This window comes from Sinocyclocheilus grahami, unplaced genomic scaffold (assembly GCF_001515645.1).
Source record: "Sinocyclocheilus grahami isolate Dianchi unplaced genomic scaffold, SAMN03320097.WGS_v1.1 scaffold664.1, whole genome shotgun sequence".
NCBI classification, from domain to species: Eukaryota; Metazoa; Chordata; class Actinopteri; order Cypriniformes; family Cyprinidae; genus Sinocyclocheilus; species Sinocyclocheilus grahami.
This window is the reverse complement of record NW_015505843.1, coordinates 262,482-276,338: the sequence shown is the minus strand read 5'-3', so window position 1 is coordinate 276,338 and position 13,857 is coordinate 262,482. Positions and strand designations below refer to the sequence as shown.

Below are 13,857 nucleotides of genomic sequence, written 5' to 3'. Positions count from 1 at the left end.
ATGTTAATTGCTAGAAAGTTACAAAATAACATACAGTGAATTAAATGTTTTTAATAATTGTTGTAATAAAAATGGGAAATAAATTTTTTTAAGGCTTGCTTTTACAGAATTAATAAATGTGTAAATAAAAAAATTATGGTTACACTTTATTTTAAGGTGTCCTTGTTACAGTGTAATTATAAATGTAAGTACTGAGTAATATTAATTAACTACATGTACTTACTATATGGTTAGGTTAGGATTAGGGTTTGGCGTAGGGTTACTTGCATGTAATTATGCATAATTAATTGTTATTATAATAGTAAGTACATGTAACATGTGTAACAAGGACACCTTAACATAAAGTGTTACCGAAATTATCTATGATAATTTGTGAGCAATAAATTGATTTCGACTGATTCCATTCAGGTACACAGTGATAATCCTAGTGAAAAATAATAACAGGTTCAGGCATTATGGATGAGTAAAAATAGTTCATGATCTTACACAGCATTTTTATATATCCATGTCAGAAAATAGAATTGTTATTTAAAAATCCTCACTGCTGTGGTTCAAAATTACTCATCACCCCAGATCAGAGAACAAATTACATGCATGCCCATCATTTCCATCTTAACTTATATATGTGTGTAATTCCCACGGTCCTTGTGCATCAGCTATGAGTTGATGCACAAGGCAGAATGTGCAGAATGTGTACTTGTTTTTCTATTAATTTCCCTCAATCCTGGCCTTATTCCTTAAACAATTGCAGGAAAAAGGTCACTAATATTTCCTGTGGTAGGAGTTCCACATGGAGTAAGATCCGTTCATTTGCAGGTTCCCACACTATAGTTACTTCCAGAGCTTTGGTGTTTGTCCTCCCCTGTAAGCCATTCGTTTTCTTTCTCTAAGCACTCTTGTGCTCTCTCTCTCTCTCTCTCTCTGTCTTTCTCATAAATGATTGTAGGTGCTGAGAGCCAGTGTGGTTCCTTCCATGTGGCTTGAGGGACTATGCTGCTGCTGGTAGCTCTGTGCCTGGTCTGCACTTATGAAACCATCTCCGCCACAGACAGCGGGCAGGACAGCAGCCGCACACCACAGCTGGACTACAGCAGCCTGGCACTGCCTCAGCAGCATATTCCTTTCTTTCTGCACAACAACAAACGACTGGCCAAACTATGCAAGGAGGACCCACTTTGCCCTTTTAAAGTAAGCTATTTCTCTCGTTTCTGATGGAATGTCTGCTGAAGTTGGTTTAAAAATGAGTGGGCTATTTTTCCAAAGACATTGTCATACTTCAACTATAATGGTTTTCAAACGGGGCAATAGAGGCTGTTCTTTTTGGCCTCTATTGCTTTAACTTTATCACTAACATTTAGTGTTGTGTATATGCTGTAGATGATTATAAAGGGGATGTTCTCTTAGCTTTGTGTGTCTCTGTTGGCTGGCAGGATGCTCTGCTGCTCAAGAAGGCCTGCTGGGGGTATGAAAAGAGCTGCTCCCCTGAGCACAGGTTCAGCTATCCTGTGTGCACCAGTTTTGACTCGGGATGGTATGCCTTTCTTCGCTAACCTATTTAAAGAAGTTAAACATGTACATTTTACACTTTTATATTTTCTCACTATCTACTTAACTGTCTAATTGCCCATGTTTATTTATTTATTTATTTTTATTTATTTTATTTTTTTGTCAATTTTTATGGTATGGAAAAGTGCAACATTAACATTTTACAAAATATCTCCTTTTGTGGACCACAAACAGTAGGAATCACATGAGGTTAATAAATGATGACAGAAATGATATTTTGGCATGAATATCAAGCAATATTTGCACTATTTCTCAAAGGTTTGGTGCTGGTAACATTTTTTTATGTTTTTTAAGCCTCTTATGCTCATCAAGGCTGCATTTACTTGATCAGAAATACAGTAAAAACAGTACTATTGTGAAATATTTGTATGATTTAAAATAACTTTTCCATTCTAATATATATATAAAAATGTAATTAATGACTGATGGCAAAGCTGAATTTTCAGCAGCCATTACTCTAGTTGTCACATGATCCTGGTGCTCAACAATTCTTATTATTATAAATGTTGAAAACAGTTCTGCTTTTTAATATTTTTGTTCAAAACTTTATTGTGAAGTATTACCCAGTTTGGTTTGTATAAGAATTAGAAACATGTTGAATATTTGTATTTTTTCAGAGGAGTTATATCACTGCTGTCACTGTTTGAAGCTTCATGTCAACTGTAGTTCCTGTAGTTGCCTTGTTGAAGCACACTTTCTTTACACCCGTGTCTTTACACACTTGCTTCCTTATTTTGCTTATTTATTTTTAAACAAGTTTCAACATTTGAGCACAGCCTATTCTTCCACGGTATCACTCAAGCACTTCAAGGACTTTAGTTTATCTGAGGACTTTACTTTCAATACAAAGACGACTTGAATGTCTTTTGCTACTCCAAAAAGTGCTACTGTTTGTCTTTCTTTAGGGCAAACTCTATTCAGGCTGCCCAGGAACTGTTCTGGAAGCAGGCAGATTTTGGCTATGTGAGGGAGCGTCTCAGTGAGATGAAGACTTTGTGCAAGCCTTTGAGTCCTGTGAGTTTCCTTCTTCTACATCATCTTCCTCTGTGCTGTTTGTTCACCTCATCTGCTGTGACTTTACCATGGTAAAGCTGAAGTTCTTGGCCCACCTCCAGAGCTTTGAGTCAATGAGCACCGAGCTTAAGACACAAGGGCTGTTTCAAATATTACTGCTTCAACATGTCTAAACAATACTAGGAACAAACATGCAAATACAAGTTTAAAATCTTTTTTTAAAGGGTGATTCCTCTCTGAAGTGCACCAGTCATATGCGGTTCTGCTGGGCCAAAAACCTGTACCTGGACCTGAGGAGTCCCCGCAGAGGTCATGAGAGGTCAGTGACCCCCTCTAGGGTTGTTAGAGGTCAAGGAAAATGCTAAACTCTGTGAAACTGTTTTCTGTTTGGCACAACTGTGAGAACTTCCTGTCTAAATGAGTTGCCTTTCTTTCTCTCTCCATCTCTTTTCCTCTGTCACTGCAGGTATAATGAGGATTTCCTGGAACAGGGTGAGATCGGTGGTCACTGCATCCTTAATAGTAAAGCACTAGCCGCAGAAGGGACACACAAGAGTCCTCTTCAGTCTTGGTAAATAACTCTTGTCCAAATAAAAAAAAAATAGGATGTTTTTGTTACCTGTGTTGCAAAACATTTAGCAACTAAGTTGTTTTTTTCTTTAAAGAAAATTCATTTAGTTATTCTATAAGATGTGTTAAATTTCTCAAAAGGGACAGTAAAAACATTTATTGTAAAAACAACAAAACATTATAACAATTTATTAATTGAGGTCAGTTAATAAAATTTGAATACAGCATTTGATAAACAAATTTTGAGTGGTAAATCAGCATATTAGAATGATTTCTGAAGGATCATGTGACACTGAAGACTAGAGTTTTTGGCTGCTGAAATTTCAGCTTTGCCATCATCGGAATTATATAAGTTATTATAAGTTACATAAGTTACAAATATAATATAAGTTACAGTTATTTAAAATTGGAATAATATTTCACAGTTTTGCTGTATTTTTGGTCAAATAAATGCAGCCTTGGTGAGCAAAAGAGACTTCTTTCAAAAGCATAAAAAAAGGTACCATCCTCAAACATTTGAACGATATGTATGTGCTAATACTTTCATATTTACCCCAAAATACATTTTTTTGTCATGGTTTACTCACCTCAAACCATTTGTTGTTTGAGTTTGAAAAAAGTTCATGCTACTCTTTTCCATATAATAAAAATAGACCGTGATCAATGACTACCACTTACAAAAAGTGCCATAAAAGGCAACCTGTGAGCTACTGTATATTCCCATCTTTTAAATCAATTTAATAGCTTTGAAGGTGAGTAAATGATAACAGAGTTGTCTCTTTTAGATGAACTATCCTGCCTATCAAGGTAGTTTTCCATCAAACATCAGTTTGCAGGCATATATTTAAGTTAAATTAACAGACTTTCATGTACGTACCAAGAAAATGTCTTGTTTTTCCTCTCTCAGGTTTGCTGAGCTGCAGATGTACTCAGAACTTGACTTCCATCCCCTGGATGATGGCCATTGTGATGTTATAATCGACAGACCAACCGTCTTCATGAAGCTGGATGCAGGTGATATTTTTGTGGAGGGTTGTTTAGTTTAGTCTTTTTGTTTAGTCTTCACAAAAGCTAAGGTTTAAAAAAAAAAACCATGTTTTGTTTGTCTTTTGCAGGAGTGAATATGTACCATCATTTCTGTGACTTTGTCAACCTCTACATCTCTCAACACCTCAACAATTCCTTCAGCCGTGACATTAACATTGTCATGTGGGACACAGTAAGTATTAATTTCTCTTAAATCCAGTAAATCAACCATGAGTGCTTAGAGAACATTGCTTACAAACAGATGTTTTTTAATAGCTTTGAAGGTGAGTAAATGATAACAGAGTTGTCTCTTTTAGATGAACTATCCTGCCTATCAAGGTAGTTTTCCATCAAACATCAGTTTGCAGGCATATATTTAAGTTAAATTAACAGACTTTCATGTACGTACCAAGAAAATGTCTTGTTTTTCCTCTCTCAGGTTTGCTGAGCTGCAGATGTACTCAGAACTTGACTTCCATCCCCTGGATGATGGCCATTGTGATGTTATAATCGACAGACCAACCGTCTTCATGAAGCTGGATGCAGGTGATATTTTTGTGGAGGGTTGTTTAGTTTAGTCTTTTTGTTTAGTCTTCACAAAAGCTAAGGTTTAAAAAAAAAAAACCATGTTTTGTTTGTCTTTTGCAGGAGTGAATATGTACCATCATTTCTGTGACTTTGTCAACCTCTACATCTCTCAACACCTCAACAATTCCTTCAGCCGTGACATTAACATTGTCATGTGGGACACAGTAAGTATTCATTTCTCTTAAATCCAGTAAATCAACCATGAGTGCTTAGAGAACATTGCTTACAAACAGATGTTTCTACGGAAGATCTAAGCGGCCATGCATTATTTATTTTTTAGCGTACTGTCTCTGGAAATATCAACCGTGATTGATCAGCCTTTATTTTTGTATTGTAGACGTTATTACTAGGCGAAGCAAAATTTGTAAAATTTATAACGAGAAAACAACTCTCGTTATGTCGATATAACGAGAAAATTAAGTCTTTATAACGAGAAAACAACTCTCGTTATGTCGATATAACGAGAACATTAAGTCGTTATAACGAGAAAACAACTCTCGTTATGTCGATATAACGAGAACATTAAGTCGTTATAACGAGAAAACAACTCTCGTTATGTCGATATAACGAGAACATTAAGTCGTTATAACGAGAAAACAACTCTCGTTATGTCGATATAACGAGAAAATTAAGTCGTTATAACGAGAAAACAACTCTCGTTATGTCGATATAACGAGAAAATAAGTTGTTATAATGAGAAAACAACTCTCGTTATGTCGATATAACGAGAAAATTAAGTCGTTATAACGAGAAAACAACTCTCGTTATGTCGATATAACGAGAAAATTAAGTCGTTATAACGAGAAAACAACTCTCGTTATGTCGATATAACGAGAAAATAAGTCGTTATAATGAGAAAACAACTCTCGTTATGTCGATATAACGAGAAAATAAGTCGTTATAACGAGAAAACAAGAAGGAAAAAAATAATAATGCATGGCCGCTTAGAACTTCCGTATGTTTCTTACTTGTCAGGATTAGAAAACACGGTAACAGAAGGTTTGTTGTTTAAACCGACTGCCACAGCTTCAGGAGGTGTGCAATTCCTAAAAGAGAAAGATAAAAAGGAAACAGTGGGCTGAAAATAAAGTGATTTACGAGAAAACCTTATCCTGCCTATTGTTCACATGCTGGTATTTCAAGGGTGAGGAAGAGAAGGAAGAATGAAGGGGTGTGGAGAAAGAGGGAGACTTTTTTTGTATGAAACAATGTAAATGAGATTGCCAAATAAAATCTGCTCTAGAATATTATTATATTTATATACTTACTTGAGAATGAACTCTGCAGTAACTCTGCGTCCAGAATTTGAATGGTCATGTTGGATTGTATCTTTAATAGGAGATTAAGAGAGATTAAAAAAAGTATTAGAATTTGAAATCCAACCAGGTAAGGAGAGAAGTTTATGTAAGGTAACGCCTTTTAGTTCGATTGTCTGGCCTGTTTGAATAAATGAATTGGTTCTTGCATGTCTAATGGCTGATCATGATGCATATTTTGAATATGCAGAAATGTGAATGAGATTTGGTTTCACAAAGCTGTCATACAATACTGTACAGAGGGTTGGGCTCAGCAAGATTTTTGTTTTAAAGAAATTAAAAATGATTTTCTTTCCACAACGAGACGTTAAATTGTTTAAAAGTCACAGTAAAGACATTTATAATATTTAAAAAGATTTATATTTCAAACAAATGCTGTTCTTTTGAACTTTCTATTCATAAAGTATTACGGTTTTCACAAAAATTGGAATAGTTAAGCCAAAAAATGAAAATATGCTGAAAATGTACTCTTCCTCAGGCCATCCAAGATGTAGATGAGTTTGTTTCTTCATCGGAACAGATTTGGAGACATTTAGCATTACATCATGTGCTCACCAGTGGATCCTCTGCAGTGAATGGGTGCCGTCAGAATGACAGTCCAAACAGCTGATAAAAACATCACAATAATCCACAAGTAATCCACACCACTCCAGTCCATCAATTAACGTCCTGTGAAGTGAAACGTAGCAGGATTTGTAATAAACAAATCCATCAAGATAAGTTTTTAACTTCAAACTTTATAAAATATGAATCCTCATCTGAATCAGGAGAGAATATGAAATAAGCACCGTTTGCAAGTGAAAACAGTTCTAAACAAACATGTGGGTAGATTTTGATGTGAGAGGAAGAGTTATTATGGATTATGGACAGAAGTGATGGTTTAAAGTTAAAACTCCTAAATGATGAATTTGTTTCTTGCAATCGCGCAGCTTTTTACTTCACAAGACATTAAAGGGGTCATATGATGTTGCTAAAAAGAACATTATTTTGTGTATTTGGTGTAATGAAATGTGTTTATGCGGTTTAAGGTAAAAAAAAAACATTATTTTCCACATACTGTACATTATTGTTTCTCCTCTATGCCCCGCCTTTTTGAAACGCGTAGATTTTTACAAAGCTCATCGGTCTGAAAAGCGAGGTGTGCTCTGATTGGCCAGCTATTCAGTGTGTTGTGATTGTCCGAATACCTCAAGCGTGAGACGGAAATGTTACGCCTCTCACCATACTGTGTTTCCATCATACAGTCTATGGTTTCCATGTGTCCAGCGCGACGAGACAAAACCAATAAAACCCATTACAAACGAGGCATTTGTAGCATCCAGTGGGGACATAATTACGGATTATAATGACTTATACTGTCTTTTTACGCTTTGCGTTGCATATTGTGCCGCGTAAACATAAAACCATGTCTGCATTTGTGATCGGCGAAATGACAAACAACAAACGGTACTCTACACTGCCCAAAAAATTCGCGTTTGAATCGTCAGTGGCAAATTCTTTAACTATAAAAAACGTACTTACAGTCTGTGAGTCAGAACAGCAGGCATTGTAGTCTACTCTACCAGGATCAGGAAACAGTCCTCCATAAAATGCGCTGGACACATCTGAATATTTGGGTTGAAGTGTTCTGGAACAGTGTTGTAAATACAACTTAACCACTGATTTCTAGTTGTGTCCTCTTTTGGAAGGCCAAACAAAGTAGTTTCGCTTTCACAACGAAACACAGCGCCTTCACGACATGGCGGCGGCGGCAACAATACTACAGCGAGAATAAAAGTTATGCCTTCTTTCTTTGCGTGAACATTTGGGCGGCGTTATGCAAATCTTTCCACATAGCGACGTAGACATGTGGGGGGTGTGTTAAAACGAGCCGTTTTAGGTAGGTGTGGCTGACTCTTAACTTTTATAAAGAATATCTCTTTGGATTTGAGACTTTAGTCTTTGCAACTTTACAGATCTTCTTTATGCACCAAGAGCTTGTGACACTCCAAAGAGAAAGGAAAAATTGAAATCGCATCATATGACCCCTTTAATTGATGGAATGGAGTCAAGTGGATTACCTGTGGGTTGTTGTAATTTTTTTTTAACTCTCATTTATTGAGTTGTTTTTCTTTTAGAGTTTGTATGGATATGGAGACCTGTTCAGTGAAACATGGCGGGTTTTTTCCGATTATGACATCATTCACCTCAAAAACTTTGACTCCAAAAGGGTAAAGCACATTTACTCAGTATCACTCAACATTTTTTTCTCAGCATCTGAGTGGTTTTGAGCTTATTTAAAAGTGTGTTGTTCACAGGTGTGTTTCAGAGATGCGTTTTTCTCACTCCTTCCAAGAATGCGATACGGCCTTTTCTACAACACCCCTCTTGTACGTATTCCACATGCCTCTGTTGCTCTCAAGTGTTTCTTGTTTCCCCATTTAGCATTTGTTCATCTCATCATGTTCATCTGCTGCCATCTGTCTATGTTAATGCGTCTCTGCATGACATCAGCGGATGCTGTGTGTGTGTGATATAGAATATTTGCTTTGTGTGAGACTGAACTCATCTGGTGCTGTCGCTCAAATCATCCTCATATTAATGATTGTGTGCCTCTGCCTTCTGTGTGCAAATGACATATAGAGAAGATTTAACTGACAGATGTGTGTGTGTGTGTGTGTGTGTGTATGTAATTTGATAGATCTCTGACTGCCACAGTGAGGGGCTGTTCAAGGCGTTTTCTCAGCATGTCCTGTATCGACTTGGTGTCCCACAAGATGGACCGAAGGTAAACATGCTTGAATCCACTCACACAAATGTACAAATCAGAGATGCGATTTGATTCCTGTATTCTTATAGTGTATTCTTATACAGTGGCATAGAGAAAGAATGAAATACTAAAATATATAACACAATTTATACTCTATTTATACTGTTTCATACCTTAATTTTGAAATTGTTATGCTCATAAACAAACATAGATTTCCCCTTCACAAAATATACTTATAAAACATTATAGTTATATTTTATCAAATGTTTTATTTATATAATTTTAATCAAAATGTATTATTATTATTTATAAATTAAACTTATATTATTTATTATTTTATTTAAAAATGTATTAATTTTTTTAAATATTAGATTAATTTAGTCTTATCAATTTAAATTTCACATGTTATTTATTTTTATTTAAAAATTAAATAGATACTTTTAAATAAATAATAATTAAATTATAATTGTGCATTAATTCTATAAGATTAATTGTATTTATTATCAATTTAAATAATTATTACATTATATATTTTATTATTTATTATTCCATTTTAAATATTAATTTTAATTATTACTTTTAAATACTTTATTATTCTATTATATCATATTATAATATAATATAATTTTATAGGCATAGATTCAAAAGTCATTACCACCGACTTTTGTGTAGGTGGATTTCCAATAATATATAGATTAATGTCATATGTATATTATAGTTTAGTTATAAATTATGTACTTTTTAGTTGTTGACATGATTAACCTTGTGCCACTAGATGGCGCTGATGGACAATTTATACTTTCGCATTGTCTTTATTCGTGTCAGTAAGGCCCAGATCTTTCTTATCCCACATATTATGTCCATTTACTTTCCCTTTTTCCACCCAAGGAAAATACATTCATATATCTGAATACTTTTTAAACTGGATTATAGATGTTACTAAATGTATATAGTCTATATATTTATATTAAGATACAAATGTGTGTTGAAATATGTATGAAATCTGTGATGTCCTTCTGTTCTGTCAGGAGGGCCAAGTTCGTGTCACACTGTTGGCAAGAAGCACTGAGTACCGTAGGATAATAAACCAGCAGGAGGTGAATGCTCTCTCTCTCTTTGCTCATCATTAATTTATCAATCTGCTTCTTTAGCTGCGCATTTAAACTCTTATTTGCTGGAGACCCCTGCTTGGTAAAAAGCCTTGATTTACTTGGCCACTGTCCACATGAGTGTGAGGTCTCGTTAATCACCCTCTGAATCCCCACTGTGTGTGTGTGTGTGTGTGTGTGTGTGTGTGTAGCTTATCAATGCCCTGAAGACTGTGCCTTTATTCGAGGTCAAGCTGGTGGATTACAAATACAAGTGAGTGATTCAGTCTATGCTGGTTTTAAATGTATCGACTTCTTTGGAGATGTTTGAGTTTGGTGCTTGCATGATTGAAAGGTGATGTGTATTCATAGAGAGATGCCGTTTCTGGAGCAGATCCGTGTCACACACTACTCTGATATCTTCATTGGGATGCATGGAGCTGGACTGACCCACCTCCTCTTTCTTCCCGACTGGGCCGTCATATTTGAATTGTACGTGGCTTTTGTATCTCTCTGCTTTCTATATGATCTGTGTGGCTGGCCATACTGTACTCTAGAGCTGTCAGTCAGAGGAATGTAAATACTTCTTCGCTTTCCCAAGTTTCAGAGGCACTTTAAAACCCTCCAAGTATATAAACAGTTATCCGTAACGGTTTACAGTGTTTAAATAATGTTTATACCATTTGCTAAAGTCACACAGTCAAAAATCTTTCATGTTTTTGGAAGAAGTCTCTTTTGCTCAGCAAGGCTGCATTTCTTTCATTAAAAAATAGAGTAAAACAGTAATATTGTGAAATATTATTACCATTTAAAATAACTCTTTTCTATTTGAATATATTTTAAACTGTATTTTTTGTGATGGCAAAGCTGAATTTTCAGCAGCCATTACTCCACTATTCAGTGTTGCACGATCCTTCAGAAATCATTTTAATTTGCTGACTGGGTGCTCAAGACACATTTCTTAATATTATCAATGTTGAACAGTTGTGCTGCTTAATATTTTTGTGGAGACAATGAAACATTTTTTTCAGGTTGATAAAAATAGAAACAGAAAGGTCAAAAGAACAGCATGTATTTAAAATAGAAATATTTATAACATTATAAATGCCTTTTCTGTCACTTTTGATCCATTTAATGTGTGCTTGCTGAATATAAGTATTAATTTCTTTAAAAACAACAACAACAGCTTACTGACACCAAACGGTACTTTTGATCCCAATGACTCTTCAAAGAACTTAAAACAAGGGTCATCACCACCTGACATAGAAACAGCAGAAACAGAAAAGTGGGCGATTAGTCTAGGTTCTCCAATGACTGATTTTTATAAAAATGTTATATTTAGACCCTCCGTCAACCACTAGTCGTGAGCATTTGGTTGCATCCTTTCTTAAAAAACGTTCTTTCTGTTTCTCTACTGATAAATGAACACGATTCGCATCAGAGTGCTGTATTTTTTTGCGACACCTATGAAATATTATTACCATTTAAAATAACTCTTTTCTATTTGAATATATTTTAAACTGTATTGTTTCATGTTTCAGCAGCCATTACTCCACTATTCAGTGTTGCACGATCCTTCAGAAATCATTTTAATTTGCTGACTGGGTGCTCAAGACACATTTCTTAATATTATCAATGTTGAACAGTTGTGCTGCTTAATATTTTTGTGGAGACAATGAAACATTTTTTTCAGGTTGATAAAAATAGAAACAGAAAGGTCAAAAGAACAGCATGTATTTAAAATAGAAATATTTTATAACATTATAAATGCCTTTTCTGTCACTTTTGATCCATTTAATGTGTGCTTGCTGAATATAAGTATTAATTTCTTTAAAAACAACAACAACAACAACAGCTTACTGACACCAAACGGTACTTTTGATCCCAATGACTCTTCAAAGAACTTAAAACAAGGGTCATCACCACCTGACATAGAAACAGCAGAAACAGAAAAGTGAGCGATTAGTCTAGGTTCTCCAATGACTGATTTTTATAAAAATGTTATATTTAGACCCTCCGTCAACCACTAGTCGTGAGCATTTGGTTGCATCCTTTCTTAAAAAACGTTCTTTCTGTTTCTCTACTGATAAATGAACACGATTCGCATCAGAGTGCTGTATTTTTTTGCGACACCTATCTGCATGTGTTAGGATGTATTCCCAAGTGTGCATCTGTGCGTCTGACACCCATGTCATGTTATACATCTACCCAATACTCATGTGGATGCAGTCTAGCTTCTGTGCTGTACAATGTACTTGTCAGTGTGTGTTACGGAGGAGGGAAGCATCTGACTGTGTCTGTATGTGTGTGACAGTGAAGTACAGCCTAATTAAACAGTTATCCATCAAACTGAGTCTGTGGAGGCTTTGTGGGCCACTGCCTGCTAAGTTGGGGACATAAAACATCCCTCTTTCTGTATTCCACAGGTACAACTGTCAAGATGAGAGCTGCTACCTATATATATATATTTTACTAATATTTTGTTCTGTCTCAGGGTCACCACCCTACTCTTGGGGAACATCCTAAGTTTACCAACTACACTTTTGATGTTGAGGAGTTCATGAGGTTAGTCCTTCTAGCGGCTGAATATGTGACCCGGCACCCGGCGTGGCGTGCAAAACAGGCTAGAGATGAACTGTAGCCTGTAAGACATGGTGGTCTCCTGCCTGGAGATGAACACACTCCTATGAACTCTCTGCACTCTGTAAATGTAGCCGTGTTAACGAAAAGCGTATGGTTAATATGTGAAAGCACATTTTAAATTCATCAAAAAAACATGTGCGCTGTTACAGATCCTCTAGCTGTCTCGTTTTGCACATGGAGGTGATGTGTACCTTGGTAGACAAATTGTTTTGACATTGTTGATGTATTTTGTGTGGTCTTAATATACCTCTCCTCAAGTATACGAGGGCTTTTTTTAGAGACTACACCTTTAAACCTGATTTGAGTGCAGCTTTGTAATGGCAAAGGTTTGAATTTCAATACAGGGAGCAAATTATAGGTCAGTAGATTATTACAAGGTAGTAAGATGTCTTTAAACAGCACTGTTTTTTCTGATTATAAAGTGATCAGGCTTTGGGTACTGAACTGATGCTGAGTAGTTCACCCACATAGTTTGGTAGCATTTTGTTTTATAACAATCAAACCACATTTAAAGCATTTTTTTTATTTTGCTTTTTTAATGCATTACGGCAAAGGAGATTACATCAGCTTCATATTTATTACAGTGTCCGTTACTTTTTTTATTTGTGTTCAGTGAAAATAGTCATCTTGTAAATGTTAAACTATGTTAAGGGATTCATGGCTCCAGTCCTGTTGAACCAATTGAGATACTGGTTCAGTATTGCTCCATTTTATAAAGTATTTTTAAATCAGTGTTAAGATCCTCAGACCCGTCAAAAAGTGGCGAAACAGTAACAAAAGTTGCTGAATTTTTAGTGCTGGTTTGAGTTGAAAGAGTTTGTGAAAATATCTGTTTTGTATTGAATGGAATTTTAAACTGAAATGAAGCTATTTAAAACATTTTTGTGTACGTGATTTCATCATCATTCTCACATACATTGACAATTAATGACTAATACAAAAAACTGTATTTATTAATCACTAGATTTAGCCTTTATCATAATGGTAAAGAATAAAGAATGGCTTTCAGTGACTCAATTATTTCTGCCGTTCTCTCTGTGTTTCATAATGTAAGATTCCTTATGACAGCAAAAGTGCACTGGTTTGGAATGAGCTGTCACTTCCATTAATCTCTGTGACCTCAAACCTCAAATTGGGGATTTGTGGACAAGAAAAACGTTGTTTAAAAAGTTTTACCAGTTAAACCAGTATTCCCAAGTTGTTTGAAACATTTTAATTAGAAGAAAAATTAAGAAATGCCTGGAATATTTCTCAATAAATTGCCAATTTTTTATTTGACATCTATGGCGCCCATAGA

At 35.3% G+C, this 13,857-nt stretch overlaps 1 protein-coding gene across 1 annotated transcript in view; it reads left to right on the top strand.

Annotated features, from left to right (window-relative positions):
- The window catches only part of LOC107558884 (EGF domain-specific O-linked N-acetylglucosamine transferase-like), a 16,007-nt gene extending 2,586 nt beyond the window's left edge, over nt 1-13,421 (top strand). The window contains 15 exon segments of the mRNA XM_016242577.1: nt 947-1,188; nt 1,431-1,531; nt 2,472-2,580; nt 2,805-2,899; nt 3,047-3,151; nt 4,058-4,164; nt 4,266-4,369; nt 8,198-8,290; nt 8,378-8,449; nt 8,761-8,847; nt 9,858-9,926; nt 10,130-10,191; nt 10,290-10,409; nt 12,344-12,391; nt 12,393-13,421. Coding sequence (XP_016098063.1) covers nt 991-1,188; nt 1,431-1,531; nt 2,472-2,580; nt 2,805-2,899; nt 3,047-3,151; nt 4,058-4,164; nt 4,266-4,369; nt 8,198-8,290; nt 8,378-8,449; nt 8,761-8,847; nt 9,858-9,926; nt 10,130-10,191; nt 10,290-10,409; nt 12,344-12,391; nt 12,393-12,558 — 1,536 coding nt within the window. The 5' untranslated portion in view covers nt 947-990 and the 3' untranslated portion in view covers nt 12,559-13,421.
- The last annotated feature ends 436 nt before the right edge of the window (nt 13,422-13,857 follow it).